The 19,658-nt window shown below is 37.6% G+C and overlaps 1 protein-coding gene across 5 annotated transcripts in view; it reads right to left on the reverse strand.

Moving 5' to 3' along the window:
• Positions 1-3,905: 3,905 nt before the first annotated feature.
• Positions 3,906-19,658, reverse strand: part of CALCRL (calcitonin receptor like receptor) — a 73,888-nt gene continuing 58,135 nt past the window's right edge. For all 5 annotated transcript variants that reach the window (XM_080398401.1, XM_080398403.1, XM_080398402.1 and 2 more), the window contains 5 exons: positions 19,329-19,389; positions 19,136-19,202; positions 12,842-13,060; positions 12,443-12,484; positions 3,906-6,425 (listed from right to left, as the gene is read on the reverse strand). In XM_080398401.1, coding sequence (XP_080254527.1) covers positions 6,204-6,425; positions 12,443-12,484; positions 12,842-13,060; positions 19,136-19,202; positions 19,329-19,389 — 611 coding nt within the window. In that variant the 3' untranslated portion in view covers positions 3,906-6,203. The remainder of the gene's footprint in view (positions 6,426-12,442; positions 12,485-12,841; positions 13,061-19,135; positions 19,203-19,328; positions 19,390-19,658) is intronic.

Below are 19,658 nucleotides of genomic sequence, written 5' to 3' on the forward strand. Positions count from 1 at the left end.
ACAATGATTTCTTCCTGTTCCTCCTCCACCCTCAACCACTACTACACATCCTTTGCTGACATCCAGCCTCAAAAGGATTCTGTCTTACTTGAAGTAAACAAACAGACAATTTCAATATTTTTTTTTAAAGGTTATAAAAAATACTGTTCTTTAGCTTGCCAAGAAATAAACAGAGGTAAGCTAAGCAATTGAGTCCAATACAGCCTTCCCTAATTCAATTTCCACATTATTTTGAGCGTTTTTTTTTTTTTTAGTCAGTCACCAATCTGTTGTTTGTACATATCTTCCCTTCTAAACTGTGAAGGAACCCTCTGCTGTCTTCTAGAGTGGTTACAGCTCTGTGTGCAAAGATATTCTCCTTTCTATTATTTTCTTTGTCTCCTAAAAGTACCACCCCATATAGCCCTTAAGCTCTGTAATCTTATTGGTTTTTTTAAAAAGGGTGATAACCCATTTATTTATTCTTCTGTTTGAGTACTTATTCACTCTCATACTTTCATTTTCCCCAGAATGTAAATACAGGAAAAAAATAGCTTCTTGCTTTTTATCCTTCCCCCCCCACCCCCGGAGCTGCCAAATAGCTGAGGTCCTCCATCATTCCATGTCCTAAACACAACTTTAATCCACCTGTTGGACACAGGCTATGTCCCAACATTATTACTGGCTAAACCACTTAAACTCTCTTTCAGTTTTTTCACATGGACAATGAGGTATGAATTCTTACTACTACTTACTAAAGCATTTGAAAAACTTTAGATTTCAAAAAAATAACATAAAGTGCAGTGTACTTACCAGCACATATTTGCTCTTTTGGTATATAATATACATCGAAGTGATTTATGCAACTTAGAAGTATATAAAAATAATTGAACTGGTCAGTCATAGCTTATTCTAGTTAAAACTATTGTATCATAGATCAACAGACCTGAAATTTAATTATAAATTAAGGTAAGATTTCTAGCTGCATTTCTATCTGCTCTGAGTTATATTACTTCCCATTGGGAAATAAGGCTGCAGGGCTGTAGCAACTCTTACTATATCAAGGCCTTGAATAGCAATCCAAGTGTTAGTCCCGTGGATTTTTGCACTCTTAGTTTTTAATCTTTTATCACCAGGAACCTGTAAACAATCATAAACTGTGCTCATTTGTGAACCAAATGTCTGAAATGAGGAAATTCAGGCCAAGTGCAGCATGGGACTGCTTTTCTTGGCTATAAGCTGGCTAACAGCAAAGAGCTATGTTTGCTTACCTAAGACTTTTAACAATTCTAGATGGCGATATTCTGTATGCCTTTTAATAAAAGTCTGCTGAAGGAGAGGAGTTTGCTGGCACTTCCTGAGCTCTGATCCATACCTTCAGTTCACCCAGACATGGAAGTCTAGGAGCAGCAGTCTGCAATGAAAAACAACACAGACAGGTTGTAAGTTATTCTAAAGTATTTTTGCCACATTTTTTAGCAGCTTTGGTAGAAACTCATTCAAATAAGTTTAAAAAAATTGACATGTTATGTTTCACTCTAGAAGCAGGTAAGTCGTCCAGCTCTAAATTTAACGGGATTTGCTCAAAGGCGTACAAAAAAAAGAGCACCTTCTGAGTTTTGGATGACTGAGCAAGTTAAACAGAATTTCCGCAGATTGCACTTGAAAACAGATGCCTATATCTCCCATGTCATCACTGTAGGTAGAAGCACACTTAACCCAGCTAGCTTACAGAACTTAAACCTGCAACAGTGTAGGAGACCTGAGTTGGCCCACTGTAACTACAAGTAAAACACTTGCCCACTAGAACTGCTTCCTGCTTGTATTGCTGTGGCTGGTGCCCACACTGAAGATGGGTGAGCAATAATTTAAGTTGTGGATTAAGTGCCCCTGTACTTTGGCGCTTCCCTTACCTATATTAGAGTGGTTTGATCATCAGGTGATGCCTTCAAAAGTTTAACAACTACATGCTGGTCAGCACCTCTCTAAAGTCAGATAGAACAGACTCAATTTTACAGGTTTAAAACATACCTGTCATTCATAGCTTTTCTGCAGATACCACCACTTCTAACAAGGGCGCTGGGGGGAAATCTCACTCATTTTTTTCTATTGCTTTGCTTTGTAGGTTCTGAACAAAAAAGCTTCTGCACAGGTAAGTAAGTGTCTTTGGTTGAGATTTGGTTGAACACCATGTTGAGAGGAAGTCCACCTAGCCTGATGAAATGAAGAAGATAGAAACATTTACCTCAGCCTCTACTCTTCTGCCAGCTTATGGTGGAACAGAAAATCTGCCTTCTTAACGTAAGTAAGTTTTAATGACTTTTTATTAAAGGACAGATTCAGGAGACAATAAGTAGGAATATGAAGCTTTTGAGTAAAAAAATTTAAGCACAGCCATCTTATATTAAGTCATCTATGCAAGCTTCCTCCAGAAATGCAACACTTTACTATACACTGCATTAAAAATGTAAGTATTAAATAAACAAACACTTAAACACTGAATAATTGTTAAGAACTGTATGTAATGACTTTCTCCCTGGGTTAGCATTTAATTAACACACAGCTAAGCCATCTCTGGAAGCCTAGTCTAGATGAGCTTTGTTATTTCCATATTACAGCACAAGAGTTCTGAATAAATGTAGTAATATTTTATTGATCTCAAACATAAACATAATACTTCTTTCAGCAATTAAAATGTATAATGATCCATATGAACAAAGTGAAAATAAAGCAGAACCAAAAAATAACTTCACATTTTTTTCCATTTCATTCTTAGTGTAAGCAATAAATACAATGCTATAGCTTCTATTTATCTTATTTACATAGTACAATACTTAAACGTTGCCTGGTTTCCAGCCCAAATGTTTCATGACATGAAAAGGAGTAAGTGTTGCAACATTTCTACAGCCAAATACTCTTAGTAGATCACCACAATGAAAAAATATATTGCATAAATGCTAGCTAACATTAAACAAACAGATAAAAAACTGAGGGGACCCTGCAATGGAGCGTTTTATTAATTGAAGACAGTAGCATTAAAAATAGACATTCCCTCTCATAGAATACTAACATGCTGTTATTACAGATACCAAATACAAGATAAGCATTTCTGTAGCCCCTGTAGATTGATACAATTGATACAATCACTAAATAACAAAAAAATAAAGAAGAAATAATAACACGTAACTGTTTGCACGTTCAAAGAAATTTCACAGCCCCACTACCCCACCAAAACAGAGTTTACTTCCATCCCAGAGAATACAGATCAGGACTACAACATTCTGTAAGGTAGAAAATAAGCCATGAGAAATCAGCATAAGGACTTAATTTTAATTTATGGTGGCAGAAAAATATTTTAAGAAGCAGACCCTTCTCTTGGTTGTGTAGGAACTGAAAAAGGTGAGGTAGGAAGACAAAAGAGGGAATTTATATTTTCCAAGGCAAAACGAAATAGGCTAGTTAACCTCTGGGGGTGGGGGGGTGGAGATGTAGTTCTCCTGTGCCGTGTAACCCTCCACAGCCACAAGCATTTTCTTGCACATCCAGCTGGATGTGTGTTTCTTTTCCAAAGTGAAAACAGACATGTGCCTAGATGCATGCTGTTAATAGTCCACCTAGAAGTAGAATGTTTTCTGTAGAGAAACAATTTTCCCTCCTAAATAACCATCACAAGTTCCTCTATCAGAGGAGGAGAAATTAGCAACTAGTACTTTGCATTAAATGATAAAAATTTCTAGGCTATTAAATTTGAACTGCCTAGCTGAGAAGGAAGCTTAATTCAAAATCTAATATTCTATCACACTCTAAATAGTCACATATCTTTCAATTACAAAACCCCACTAGGTACCATTGAAAGAACTATCTGATATGTGCCATAAAGGACTTCAAAGCACTTTTAAAATGGACAGATATCGGCCTGGTTTGATTCTCTAAATGGAACTCAAGACAAAATTGTAAGCAGTCGATAATCTGGTCCCCCAAGTGTAAAGCTGCTATACCAGAGCAGGGATTTTTCTGAACTGCTAATATTTTCAGAACATCACACAGATTTTAAGTAACACTACATAGATCAGCAAGCAGAGTTGTAAGTAACCTCTAATCATGTTGTAGCAGATACCGTTACTGTATTCTAACAATTTAAGAGATTGTGACATCTGATTGCCAGATATCACACTATTCCAAAGTACAGAATCCGACTGATTTCCAAATCATTCCCATCAATCAACCAGACAGCCTTGCAGAAGAACGGAAATCTTGATTTGTGCATCCTAGCTAAGTTTCCATCTCATGAAACTGAATCATTAATAAAACACTTTCTAAATTCAAACTCCAGACATAGGAACTGTAAAAAAAACTATGGAAAGGTGCAAATGGCGTGAACTTACCACATCCTCCTATTGTTTTTCTCCTAAACACAAAGCATTTAAAGTCTTATGAAGTCACAAACTAATAAACGCTGTGACAGCAAGTTAACTAGATGCTAATGAAGCTTATAGAAAGGCTACAGACAAAAATGTTTAAATATGAAAATCAAGTTGTTCATATACAAAATTAAGTATTTAAAACTGAAGTGGTCTCAGAAAGAACTATCTTTTTTTTTTTGACTGGCTTACAAGCCCCAGATATACATTAGCATAGTAGCCTGTCAACTCCAGCATCTACTTTTCTTCTACTTCGTTGTGGATTTTCCCCAGCTGAAGTAGACGACTTTGCAAAATAAACCAATAAAACATCTTTCTATTTTGTGATTTTCAGCAAGACTTTTCTAAACTCACCTCAGACTTGTCCTCATTCTTGAGCATTTTTGTCATTTGAATTAAGAAAAATACTATTTCTTTAAAGAATAAAGATTTACAAAACCAGATTGCTGTAAAGACATTTTCCCAAGACCTTCCAAGACAATGTCCTCATTTTCATATTCACCAGTAGAACCAAAGAAACAACTTATAAAATACTGTTCTAAGCTAAGTAACTGAGAGAGACATTCAGAATCAAGCACTCCAAAAAAATATTTTAAAAGGTTCTAAGCATTATGGATTGAGAATAAGACAGACTTTATATTGGATTTTCCAAATAGTGATAATGACTAACATTAGCTTGCTTGATTAGTCTGAATCTCATACCCTAGCTTTAAAGGTAGTGTGTCATTTGCACTGTGTTCAGTCTTGCCTGCTTTCCTTTTCCTTTTCCTGACAAGAAAAAGCCACAAAATTAATCAAGACTGTGCCCCAAGAATGAAGGAGTAAATTATCAAGCATATGGCCAGGGAAATACTTAAAAATAAAACAACATGACTACAAGAAAATAATGTACATGATCTTTTCCAGTTGGGTAAATTCCTTAAGCACACAGTGAAGTTCCATCAGCTTCAATTGCGTATTAGTGTCTGGAAGGGGTTACAGTTGTACAAGTTCCTGCTATTCTTTCTGGCAGTAAGGTCTCATTGATCTCGTCTGTGTTAAAGCCAATAAGAAACTTTGAGGAGAAGGAGACACTCTTGCATATGCAAAAATAGTTTAAATAATATTGTTCAAAGCTTGTTGTAAAGTATTACATTGCAGTAGAGAAGTAAGTAGAGTCTCAAGCTTGCACTGGTGTCTCTATGCTTGACTTAAAATAGTGGAAAAAACAAACTGGCCAAACCAAACCATCAATATCTTTAAATCTGTTACCTCAGACTTACCCGATGGGCTTTTCTGGCAGTTAAATGTTGGACACAAAATTAGCGGGGACAATGCATTGCTGTTATTGCACCTGCTTTAACAGTTTTCCTCTGTTTGGTTTTAGATTGAATTAAGACAATACAGTATGGTATTTACAATCTAAGATTCTATAGGCAAATGAAGTGGCTTGAACACAACACAGTCTTATACAAGCTTCCAACAAAATAAGAAATCCTTCATTGATTCCCTTTGTACAAAAAATTGCCAACTTTGTCTACACAGTAGAAACTGAAAAGGCAAAGTTTGTATCCTTATATAAATGCACATACATATATAGGTATATATATGTACAGCTGTCCATACTATATAGATACACAGAAACACAAACATATGTATATATGCATATATATACATACGTACGAAAAATGTGTTGTCTTAGTTTGCATCATGCAGGAAAATAACATATCCCAAGTTAGGTAAAATATTCTGGCCGTGAAGTCATTCCATCAGACTTGGAGTCCACAAGGGTAACCACCCTGGCATATGCTGAGCCTTTGGCAGTCAACCGTACAGCTTTTCAGTTTTTAAAACAACACTCTCCATGTCGTGGTAGCCCTTCCCATTTAAATGTTCACTGGTGCAGTCGTGATTGTAGCTATAGCCTTGAACATCACTGATCGATGACACGGTGTAGGAAGCAGTGCGTGTAGCATCTGAGTGGCTGAAGCTGTGCTCAAATTGGATTTTGTATTGATTCCAGTGTCTTCTTAAAACAGCTTGGACCTATGAGAGAAAACAAAAAAGAAATGCGTATAAAACACTTGGAAAGATGCCATTGGACTTCATTCTTTGATGCGTGAGTTCCCATAACACATGTGTCTAAGCAAATGGGGTAGTAAGGCTCAGTAAACCTGGAAAATGGGCATAGCAACATCTGATCTGTCACATGAGATGTTCCTAAAGATTTACAATTGAAGCAGGCACTATTCTTCAGCAAATTTGGTGTGAAACAATTACATTTTACAATCGTAGTGTACTAGTCGCTCAGGAAAAGTACAAATTGCAGTAGAAAGAGCAGCGACACAATTTTCTGCTTTCTCCCCTGCAGACTGAACCCCAGTATGGACAGATCAGATTTACAGGTGAAAAAGGTCATTTCTATTCACACTCATATTCAAAAGGCCACATCCTCAGCAGCTGTAAATTCTTATGGCCTCAACACTCCATAATTTACATTTGCTATGGTTCTGGCACAAGAAAACTTTTAATTTCTGACCATACCATATTCAAATGAATAGAAGAACATTTCCTGAAATCCGTATTTCTATCAGAGTGTAAAAAAAAAGAGCTGATGAAATAGCTGAAGGCCCCAGCTGGTTTACATGTCTCCGCTGAAAGGATGTCATGTTTATCGTAGCCTTCCTCTCCTACAATATGGTTAAACACCTGTACATATTTGATTGATGAAGTGTCACATTCGTGAAATGCACACGGAGTTAGTCTTTCAGTGAAGGTGCCAAGTGGGGAATGCTAAGAACGGGAATAGCTTTTGTTGTTGCTTTTTCAAGAGATTTTTTTTCCTGTTTAAAAAAAAAAGTACCCACAGATCCTGAATATTTTATTTCTGCCAAACTTCATACACAAAGTATTCCTGCCTTGATTAGGAAGGCACAGGCCTTCAGGAAATGCTGGTGGGACAATGACACTCACACACACTCAGCAGCGCACCCCAAGTCACAGGCCTCATTCACAAGACATGACCTTCATTTCACTTAGTTACACAAAAAAAGAACTCAACAGTGGACAGTGATTCCCCCAGTTAAGTGTTGATATTGTGGGTAAATATTTTTAGTATTTTCCATGGGTCTTCAGGATTTCTTTTGTATTTGCTTTACATTTCCCTAACACAATGGCTTCTTTTGTCTAATTTTACTCTGGCTTTAATTACAAAAAATAAAAATAAATAGAAGAAAAGGGATGTAATTTTTAGACTTCCTGCAGTCTGATATCAGAATCCTCTGTTTAAAGGAGAACTTCATATTTCTCAAAATCCTTCCAAAGGAAATGTAAAAGGGTAAGGGAAGAAATATCAACTGAGTAACAGAAGAAGTTAGTATTCTAGGACAGAGGAGATGCTCTTTTACCACTCAAAGCCATTCCCATCCACTCAAAACACCTCAACACCAGTCTACAAATGCTAAGTAATCAGATCTTACAGCTCTTCATATCAAAAATCTGTATTTCTTCTGATTCTAAACAAAGCATTCTTGTTTCATCACAGGAAGTTTTTGATTAATTAATTTGTATTGCGTAGCGATATATAGAGCCTTAAATCTTCATACAAGTTGCATCCATTTCCCGTAATCCCTCATAAAGCCAAAAGAAGAGGCAGATTCAAAATTCCAGCTTCTCCAAGAAGGAAGCTTGGAATTTACTTTCAAATATTATCAATCAATCCATGCACATCACTAAACTATGTTCCATTTGTTCTCCTTTCCATAGTCAATTACCTAAATGAGATTAATGTTCTATTATACACAAACACACACACAAAATTACATATTGAGCAATTTTCACTTTAGACCAAGATCAGATGGGGAAAACATCAGCAACTGCACCTAAATAGCTTAACCAAGGTCAAAGAAGTCTATTGGCAGAGCTGGTAAATAAACCAGGACTTGCCAATCTGCAAAAAAGCCTTACACTCAGGTCCTCTCCCACACTTCCTCCTGGTTGCTTCAGTAATGCTTGTTTGTTTGTCTTATTTTCAATTGTTAATAACATTTGTAAACCAGTCCTAAAGGATACCTGTCCCCTTAGCTCAAGCCAGCCATCAATATCCCTGCAAGACAAGTGCCTGTGGGCTACTTATGGGGTGAAAACAGGCTGTTTAGCTCATGGCCTGGCTGGTGACAGATGGCTATAAATAGTGCTTCCTGCATGGGCAAACAGTGTTTCCTCTACGCCCGCCCCAGTGCCCATCAAGCACTAAGCCGTGTATTTCTGGCATGCTTCCCAAAGCCTTTCTGTTACTGCTGAATCAGTAATTCACCTCTGTCCTGCTACATATCTATTCTTGTAGTGTTACATCCTTTCCTTTATTATTAGTCTTTCAGTCATCTCAAAACAGTCCGAGCAATCATTTATAGAAGAAGATGGGGAAAATCTACGAGGCAACTAATTTTTCCCAATAAGTGCAAACAGAATGTTTATCACTCTTTCCTCAGCTTTGAGCAGTTGCACAGAGATGTAAATTCCGCTCAAGAGGGGTAGCACTTTCTTATGTTGTTATAAGAAAGGATATTAAGCAGTGCATGTAATGAAAGAAAATAATGTAATAAATATAATTTTATTCCTTAGCCATTTAATAGAGATGCTAGTTCCAGCTGGAACATTCTTGCTTGCTCACCTTATTAGTTAGTAATGGCTCTTTTTGATGAGTTTTCATGAAGGGCTCCTTCCAATCAGCCCTTTAACATACTAGTAGCTTGATGTTCAGTATAGCACAGATTAACAGTTCAGTAGCCAAGGAGCGGGGGAAACCCAGAAAACCACACAGCACACCCTCACCGGTTAATAAACATTGTATAATCCTGCAGATCTTCACTGCAACATTTCTATAGACCAGTGGAAAGAAAGAAAAAAAGCCAAACCCCACGAAGCTTACAAGTATCATGTAGGTCATTAATATCACAATATTATCACTTACAAGTATCATGTAGGTTATTAATAGCTCAGTAGGAATCTTTCTACTGCTTTATCAGAGATCTGGGACAAGCATCTCCTCTGCCTGTACCACCCCAAAGGACACTCTAGACCAGCTCAAACCAGAAAATATGGTTAGGTAGTTGAGAAGCATCTCACTGTGTGGGCCATAAGCAGAATCTAAGTGTCCTTAGGGAAGCCCTGCCACAGAAGGTAAAGATGAAGGGTTTGCATCTATGCCCTTGTCTGTAGGAGACTTGTGAGAAACTGCTGCAGTGCATGGTAAAACTGGATTTGACAGACCATCCCTGGTGTGCTGCTCAAGAAGTTGGGAGATCTTAAAGATCTTTTCCAACCTAAATGATTCTGTGATTCTATGAATCTATGTTCCTTGTCTACAATCAGCAGGACATACATACCAGCTATTTTTCATACATTTCTTAGTTTCTCTTCACTAGAGCTCTCCACTAGCAGGCCACTTTCTTTCATCTTTTGGCCAGAGTTGGCCTGCAAACCACCACTTGAACAGGGTTTGACTCCTGATATTTGATACAGAAAACATTAGAACGTACAGTAGCAGTTGGGAAATGTAAAGATATAGAAAGAAAGAAATTACTGCTCTTGGCACCTTTAATTGCTAATACGCCATTGGAAGATCTTTGCCCCACTGTCACTCCCAGTGTTTATTTCAGTATCAATGTTCACCTTTAAGCCGCAGACTTGCTGCAGACAAGCATTACCACCACTCTCATGCCTCCCATTTTGTACAGCGTCCAACGAGGTGTTGCTCTGACAGGTGGTGATAAAGCAGCATCTGGTACACACAGCTAAGCCACAGATACAGGCTTTGTTCAGGCAAGAGGCTGTCTGACAGCAAGAGACTATAAAGGCAACAGAACACACATGTGCCTGCAGGCTCACATGCAGCAGCAGAATCCTTTAGAAGACAAAGGAAACACTTTTTTTCCTGTGCAGACTTTTTTCCTAACTACATTGTCATTCTCCCCATGGATTTCCTTACTAATACAGTTGTTTATAAAGCAGTAAGTCCCTTCTTGAAGAAGGTGTAATTAATAATAATAAAAAAATAATAAGTGAATAGTAGTCATTGAAGCACTGAACCCAAAACTGCTTTAAAAAGCATAAATTTTGACTATATAGAGAGCAAATACAGACATGTATGTTTAACTGACAAAGGGTCTAAAAGTTAAATGCCTAAATTAATAAATGTTAAAATGGCTAAATCCTCCTCCTTCTAACATTATCATGCTGGCAGACATTCAAGAAGTGATTCATCTGTTACCACTTCTAGGAGTTGTGATCAAGTTTATCGTTGAATTTAGGATACTGAACTAGTGCAGTGACTCAGGTTTGCTTTTCTTACACAGCAGAAGAGACCATGTAAAAATATGAGTTTGTAACAATGGAATATTAACGGCTGAAATTCTTACTGATTATACCATAAATTTAAATTAAGGTTTCAACTTGTTTAAGTAATAAAGTAGCCTCACAAGATTCACAAGGGTTAAAAGACAGAACTGAGCAGTGGACAATGTTGTTTCATACAAACTGCAGAGATTTCAAGGTTCCCCCCACCCCCACCCCAATTTTTTTACTGGAGCATTACCAATTCTTTGTTAAAGTTTTTCCAAATATCTGTTTTTAGAAGTCATTCTAAACTATAAAATTTGGAAGGAAAGGAGTATGTGAAATTTCAATACTGAATATGGGCAAGTGATCAAATCAGATCCAGAATGCTTAATGACGTGTTCTGCTTTGAATCAAATATATAAACAGAGACTTGAACCTGGATCTACTTTACATTAAAATCAGATAAAAAACACTGCCCCATGCCCACAGAACTGTGAGAAAGCCCATTTTCATCTTTTCTGCCTTCTTGACAAAAAAAAAAAAAATAAATCAAGACTCATGCAATTCAGGGGGTGGAGGGCTGTGTGTGGTATGGGGAAAACCTTGAAACCCCATAGCAGTTTCATTGTGATTCAGTCAGCTTTGGACTTAGGAAGAGAAGGAAGGGTGATCTGCATGAATCAATTCTAGTATTAGACAAATACTTACCTATAAGTAAATATTACTGTTCAATAACCTTATATAAGCACACTGAATTTTATAATATCCCATAAAAGAAACTAGGGGTTCAGGCACATGAAAACATCTGGTTACTCCCACACATCTGTTTACAGCCATACACTGCAACTGCACTAAATGTAGAACAGACAGACGTGTAGGAATAAGTGTAGGATTGTAATTGTTCCTCTGCCAAATGTGTTGGAAAACTACCAGTTAATTTTTGAAGTTGTTGGTTCTTTTGCAAGCAACAGCCATGTTCATGAATTTGTGTGTGTATATATATAGTTTTAGGCCTTTCTACTACTTTGATCTCTGACACTGTAAGGCCCTCTAAGTGTACTCTCTACAGCTTGGGGGCAAGAGTTTCACATAACAATAAAGTTTGTTCTTGGAATTGATTCATGATGGTTTCTTAAAAGTGTACTTCTTATTCAACACAAATTTCTGACCCAAACACAATGAGCTATTAAGTTCTGATTTTTTTGAATGATATTTTTCAGCTGTGCTAAAAAACAGTTTTCCAAACTTCAGCCTAAAATTTTCCGAAAGAGCTGTCATAACACAACAGTCCCCCAGCACAGCAACATGTATGCAATATGCTCTATTCCTGCTGCAGAAAGACCAATACAGTGACTCTCCAGGATAACAGATGCTACACAGATTCTAAAATAGATGAATATACCTTTAGGATATTGAACTACATTTTACTTTGTATGATATTTGTTGAGAATTTATATCAAAGTGACAAGTGTCTTCAATTCCTTAATCAAGAGACATGTATATTGCTCAGCACAAAAGTCAGTCCTAAAGTACTGAATGATGCCACAGTCCTTTCCAAGCTCTGCTCTTGGCAGACAGATATTTAATTTTTACCTGACAAATTTAGATCTAGAAAATGAATAGGAAAAAAAAATTGAAAGTTACCATCTCCTTAATTACTGAAACAATACAAAAATATATTCAAAAGAAAAATATTATAAACATGTTAAAAGTTGTTACTGTACCTCTCCATTAAAGAAGCAGAAAATTGTAGCCACCAGTAGACCCTGTAAAATAAAAGTGTTCTGCTTTATTTCGCTTACATATGGTTTTTTCTTTCAGGTTGCAGATAATTAGAGGTTTCCAATAAAATTTGGATACAAACAGCAAAGAAAATGCAGTACAAATCTAAATTTGGGGATTTATTTATAAAAATACATTAATAAAAAGTATTGGGCCAGCTATCTACAATGATGTTTCTTTCCTTTAGGAAATGAAAATTCAGATAATGAGGAAGTCAATTTATAAAAATATTGCATGAAGGTCTTTAAAAATGAGAATAACACTATAATTTCTTTTTTATTTGCTTCACATGCCAATTGCTATCTAGCTGAAGTGAGCAGAAACTGTTTAATGCTTCCTACCTGGTAGTGCATAAGGATGTGCATCACATAGTCATACACCTCCTCAGCAATCCGGCCTTCTGGTCGCCATGGGAACAGGACAAATTCAATGCCAAGCAGTGGAACAAGAATCAGGGTAGCTCTCACTGCTTTCATGTACAGGTTGGATTCTGCCTTGTGGGTGTCTTTTAGCTTGGTTATGAGAACACGAACGATATTTAGCAGGAAGAAAAGATTCACCTGTTGGAAAAGGAAATGACACTGAAGGTAGTTTGAAAAATAATCACACACACACACACTGTTTTGTGATATTACAAACCAGACAACTCAAGAGAACTCATACTACATAGATAGCATCATGATTGTACAATAAACATGAGTTGAAACTCTTTGAAAACACCTTTAAGTAACAGAGCTGTGGCTCTAACATCCAATATCCACATCCATTCCTCTAACTTATTAAGCAAATGCCCACCCAGATAACCATTTGTCTTCCAGTGTTTACAATCCACGCACCTTTCATTCTGCTACCGCAATAACGGTACACAGGTCAATGATTAGGTTTTTAAAATGGTTATGTCATTCTGTGTTCATCAAGAAAGAGGATTATACTCTTCCCTCTTTGTGTTTAAATGTGTTTCTTCAAAAAGCTACTTTTTTATTTTTCAAATACGATTTTGACAAGTTTATAGAGAAGAAATAAATCAGTTTTTTAAAAAATAAAATCACAGCAAAATGCTGCTACAAGGAACTGTATGCTCTTGTAGACAAACAGCAGATTTAACATTCTCACAGTGGCAAATGGTTGGGTTTATGAATCATCCAGTGAGATTGCAAATGGGGCAAGCGCTGAGACGATGCTCTACATCGTTCTCATGTGCTACTGAATTTATTTCCATAGCTCTTAAGGCTTTCCTTGTTAAGTGGTGCATATCTGTTTGTTCAGTTTGACACACACAAAAAAAATAATCCCAAACAGAAATGACAACTACCCAGACTAGATCTTTCAATACGTGAGCACTTGTTGTAGGTAACCACAAAACTAATACATACACACACAAACACGTATGTGTATATACATACACACACAGCCTAAGGATGTCAGTAACCAGAGCAATAGCAACGTTAGAGGTGATTATAGTGTTTTCATCTATCATGTAATAATGGCAGCCCCTTATAGAAACTACAGCTAGAAGAGACTGAGAGCTCAGCCAGTCCCATCACCTTGCCCAAGGGCACAGTGGCAAGCCAGTGCTGCTCAGGGGACCCGCTATGGAAGGGAGAGACCTAGAGTCTGGTCCTAACTTCTTCCAGATAGCGGTCTGTCTGCGTCAATGACTATCTAGAGACGAAAGGGAGGGTGGGGGAAGAAGTCTGTCCATCTGCTGGCAACTCCCTTCTAAAAAAACTAGTCTAAAAAGACTAGGAATTCCTGGTCTAGGAGGTCTTGCTGTAGGACAAGTGCAGACAGGGAAGCCATTTCAGACCCTGTGTGTCACCATGTCCTCCACAACCCTGGCAGAATTTTTTCATGTCAGTTAAGGTTTTCACAAGAAACAGCTGTGTATTGTTATAGCAACCTGGCCCTTGACAGATATGTGATGTTATTTATATTCTACTTACATGCTATTTAAATCATTTCAACAGGAAATGGTTTTACATAGGAAACTACTGCATGAATTTCTCCTGGAAGTCTCCAGCAACCTTTAAGCTTTGTTTAAGCAACCAAGGTCTTCTGATTCTTTCTCAAGAGATTTATTTAGATTTTATGCAGCCCACAATCTTCATCCAACTTCCTATAGCACACACAGACAATAAGTCCTTCCTCCATTTCTAAATTTAATCCTTCTCAAATCTACTAGCGAAGCATCATGTCTCAGACACCGAGTTTTCAGCCCTCTCATGGTCTGGTAGCATGACCAATTCCTATAATACTGTCCTTGAATGTTAACTGAAGGTGAAAGTTGCAGCAGCCAGGGAGTAAAGCACCACCCAACAAACTTTTGTTTACAACATGCTGAAATGCACAGATTTTTTCTAATTGTTCCATTACCCACCAAAACCAAGAAGCACAAAAATAAGCACACAAAGAGTCTGCAAATAGCTATTAGGGTAAACGGAAAAAATGAATGAGGCAAAGCAGAGGACACAGTATGAGTGTCAGTGAAAGTGTGCAGCACCAAGTTTTGATTAATACCTCTTCTGTCACAAAAATCTAGTGAGATCAGGATGAACTGAATTCTTAACTGAAATGATGAAAACAGGCCTTGACTTTAGCAAGGGAGTGAGTAGATTTTTACATTTAGGCAAAAGCAGGCCAGTGGAACTATTCACATATATATTATCAAATTGACTGTGATTGTTCGGAAAGCCGCAGAGGAGTCCTGTTGTGCTAGCTGCAGTATGAACACAAGAGTAGAATACCGACAGCTCCACAGGGACCTGAAAATTGAACCAGGCAAATGAGCAAAAATGGAAATGAACGCAGAGAAGGCAATCATAAATAAAAAGAAATGGTGTGCCTCTACTGGGAACTTAGTAGATTTTAGATTCTGCCTTAAAAGTGTCTGCAAACTTAGCCAAACTTACAAGGCAACAGGTGCTGCAGTTCTGGAATTAAACTCTCCTCTGATATTTCTACTTCTCTCCATGCTGAGTTTGTGTTAAGCAGTACAGTAATCCTTATTAGCATGTTGGTTTAAATTCTGCTTTAACTCTTCCTTGGGAAGATATAAACAGACTGTTTTCAGCTCAGGAAACTTAAATATTCTTAGATACTTGCTGATAGCCATACCTTAGCTTTTAATACACTTATGCAGCTCAGCAGAGCTTAGCCTGCTTAAGCCTGGCTTCCTTGGGCACAACACCTGTATGTGCTCATGAAGGCATGTTATATACCTGACCTGTGAACATTTCCAAGGCTGGGTATACGAATGCTAAGCATTCAACTTCTAAACTCCTAAGTCTTGTACTGAGTCCAGCTTAAAGTTAATAAATAGGTCAGTGACAAATCTTGGAGCTCCTGAACTTCCTTCTGGTACACATTCACCAGGTACACTTCTTCTGCTAAAAGAATTTGCACCTACAAAAGGCTGTCAAAGAAACTGATACATAACAGTATTATAGGGCAAAATGAACATCCCTGTAGTATTATTCATATAAATAATAGCACAACTAAACCAAAATCTACTCCTTCAGTGGACCAATGCCAACTAAATCACCAGTGCACTGGTGCATCTGAAACCTACGCTGAAATCACCACTGCTTTCATTGAAGTTCAAACACATTGCTTTTCCACACACACACCATTTTGATCTTGTCTAGCGTGAAAACTAACATCACCCTCTACTGTTTCATTCCCGCACTATCTCTTTAATTGTGGTTGCTTATGCAGACAGTTGTAATTAAATGGTCAGCTGAAGACAATTCCAATCAAAATGCAACCTATGTCCGCTCCCATTTCCAGTATCTTTGGCAGTGATCTGAGGACAGTTATGTAAGAGCAGGGATCATAAAAGCAGTGTTATTGTTAACTTTATGTAATGTTAAAATTTTCAGTGATGTTCAAGAGTTAAATTCCTATTGGCTTCTGCCAGTTCACCCAGTCACCCACTTGACAGTCGTCTTCATGTTCTTTGAGATTTTGCTCCTGCAAACAGAAACAGCATCTTCTCCTTTGTTACCTAATTTGCAGTTTAATAATGTTGCTTAAGCAGCATCTACTAAAGCAGGTCATGCTTAGTAAAGTGTGGAAATTGTATCTGGCAAGCAAGCCGATTAAGCAAACGAGTCCTGTTCACAAAGCCTAAACATGCATTTTGTCTAATGTCTTTATCCCTGACTTTTCTCTTCTGAATTGACATATTACATCTCTTTGTCGCCAGAAAGGAAAGAGATTCCTTTGAGGTACTTTCACATCACAGGTAAGATGTGCAGTTGTGTTTAATCTTTGCTATTCCTACATTGTTTTCAAACAAATCTACCAATTGTACTGAGGCAAAAAAAATGCAAGAGAAACACCTTCAGTCAGCTGATGGAACCTATAGGAATACCAAAGGCATACATATTTGTAAATTGCAAAGAGAGTGGCAAAGTTTCTGCCCAAACCAACCCCAAAGAGATGATTATTATGGCTCCAGTAAAAATCAAAGCACATTTATAGTGTTGCCTTGAATGGAAAGAAGACTTGGCAGTTTGGGACTGATCCAATACATCTGAAACCAGCAGAAATCTGGCCACTGTTTTCAGTGAGACTTTGTGGAGGCCACTGCTTGGAAGGAGAAAATGTTCTAACATTATGGAATCATAGGATGGTCTGGGTTGGAAGGGACCTTAAAGATCATCTAGTTACAAACCCCCTTCTGCTAGACACCTTCTGTTACACCAGGTTGCTCAAAGCCCCATTCAGCCTGGCCATGAAGACTTCCAGGGATGGGATATCCACAGCTTCTCTGGGCAACCTGCCCCAGTGCCTCACCACACTCATAGCAAAGAATTTCTTGCTAATATCTAATATAAATCTACCCTCCGTTACATCCTAAAATGAGGTCACTTCATGGAAGATGGAGTAGTCATAACTTACACAAATTTTTCTGTTGTTATTTAAGCAAGCTCTGACTAATACACATTATTTTTCAGCTTTAAAGAGCTTCACTTTAATATATCTGTGAAGAGACACCTGGACAAAGGAAGTAATAACATATAAGGCAATGCAGAAAAGCATACATTTTTGGGGTGAAATACAGCACCACTGAAGTGAGAAAAAAACCCTGTTTTCTGTGAAAACAGGATTTCACCTTCCATGTCAATGAGAGAGAAGAAAAATTGAAAGGATTTAGAATTCTGTTTCAGTTTACAGATTAGAGCACTAGTTAAAGTGTCTTTCCATGAACGTAAATGGCAGACCTGACTAACAGGACAAGAGATTACCAGCAATAATTCACACCCCAAGGCCTATGGATCTCAATAATTTCATGGTGACTGCTTCTGGCTTCCCATGCAGAGGATCTCAGGCATGTCACGGTATTAAGACCATCTTCAAAATATAATTTCACCAGCTAAATTTCACTTTGAATGAAAGTGGGAGTCACAAGAACCACAGGATTTATTCAGTGGTCTTCCAAGAGAATTCTTTATGTGCAGAACACCCTCCACAAATATTCATTAACAATTTAACAGAAGAGGAAGTTCATATAGATCAGAAATGGAAATTATTTCCAAAAAGTTACTTAATGTTTTCATTCTTAATTAATTTCCTTGCATGAACTGAAAAGCCCTAAGAAAAGTCAGCAGACATCCATACAATATTTTTGACAGATCAGCTTGAAGTTTCTGTTACAATAAAAGAGATGACTGTAATACATAATCATCAGCTAATTCCAGTCCCATATGTAATGCCTCTACACTGCAGCGTTCTCTGCAGTATGCATTCATAAGTATTAATTACGTAGACAGTTGTGTAAGGAGGTACATATTAGTACCTTTTTTATTATGCATCTATTTGTATTTAGCAATAATCTATTACCCGAGTTTCACAGGTTAAATTCAGCCCTAGTATAACTGAAGTACACCATTGATTTTTATACAGTGGTATCTTCAGTTACCTAGAACTTAATATCTTCGGTAGCAAATATTAGCGTAACAGAGCTGCCATTAACTTGGAATGTAAAGCAGAACACCGTGATCTAAGTGTTCAGGCGGACTAACAAAGAGAGAAGTCGCCATACCCCAGCAGCCAAAGCACACATTGCTAGGCTAGCACCAGAACAGGGGCAATCACAGATACTTGCAGAACTACTTCTACAGGTTCTTTCCTAAGGGCCTGCTCTAGTTTCTCTCCATCCTGTATTCCCACCCACAGTCAGCCCTGATGTTCAAGACCCCTCTTTCTGAACCTCAGTGAGGTTCAGCCTGGTAGCTGTTTGGCCACATTAGCTCTATGGGACAATGATGCTGGTTGTAGAGTCAACCTGGCAAATGACCTGGGCAGTGAGAAAGCATTCTCAGCTAAAGGAAGGATTTGAATGTGGCCCTCCAGTACTCCAGGAAATATTTAGTCCTTCCTTTTTACTAGCATTTAAGTGGAGTGACAGCCATCATTGCAGAACCTGAGTTCCCCAAAGGACCAGGGGTGCAGCTCCTTAATAAGACCAAGAATTATCTACCTTGTGTTTAAGGAACCTACTGGGTTAAGTAAGATTCCTGTGAATGACAGTGACCTCTAAATGTTAGCTTAAGTCTCTTGCCAACTTTATAGGCCCATGAAGAACAGCCAGAAAACAAATAAGAAAAACAAATTATCTGTAAAATGCCTACCAACAAAGCAGCACAAATAGGGCCATGGATGATGTACAGCAGATGAGTATCAGAGCTGATCCAACAACTAGAGAAAACAAACAGGAAAAGAAAAAACATTTGGCATTTTATTATCTTTTGTATTCCTTTCCCCCCCCGCCCCCCTTAAAAAAAATACAGAAGATTTTGCAAAGCAAGTTGAGATGCTACTTACTTATCATTATAATATAAACTTCTAGCAACGGCATGTATGCAAGCAGGGATCAGCGGAAAACCTGTGAAATAAAACCAACATTTTCTTCTCATGTAAACCTAGTTAATAACTAAGGAAACTTGCATCTCTTGCAGGAATCTTCTATATTTTCACTTTGTCCATACTATATAACTACAGAGCAAATTAATTAACAGGGACCAATTCCATTTCTATCTTCTCAGATTTCTTTCTAAGGGTGTATGAAACCTTACTCCCACTGCCTTGCCAGACACACAGAAAGAAAAGGCAAATCAAATTATAACTTTTTAGAATGCAACAATCAATCTTCAT

This window comes from Falco punctatus (genome assembly GCF_963210335.1).
Source record: "Falco punctatus genome assembly, chromosome: 8".
In the NCBI taxonomy this organism is placed as follows: domain Eukaryota; kingdom Metazoa; phylum Chordata; class Aves; order Falconiformes; family Falconidae; genus Falco; species Falco punctatus.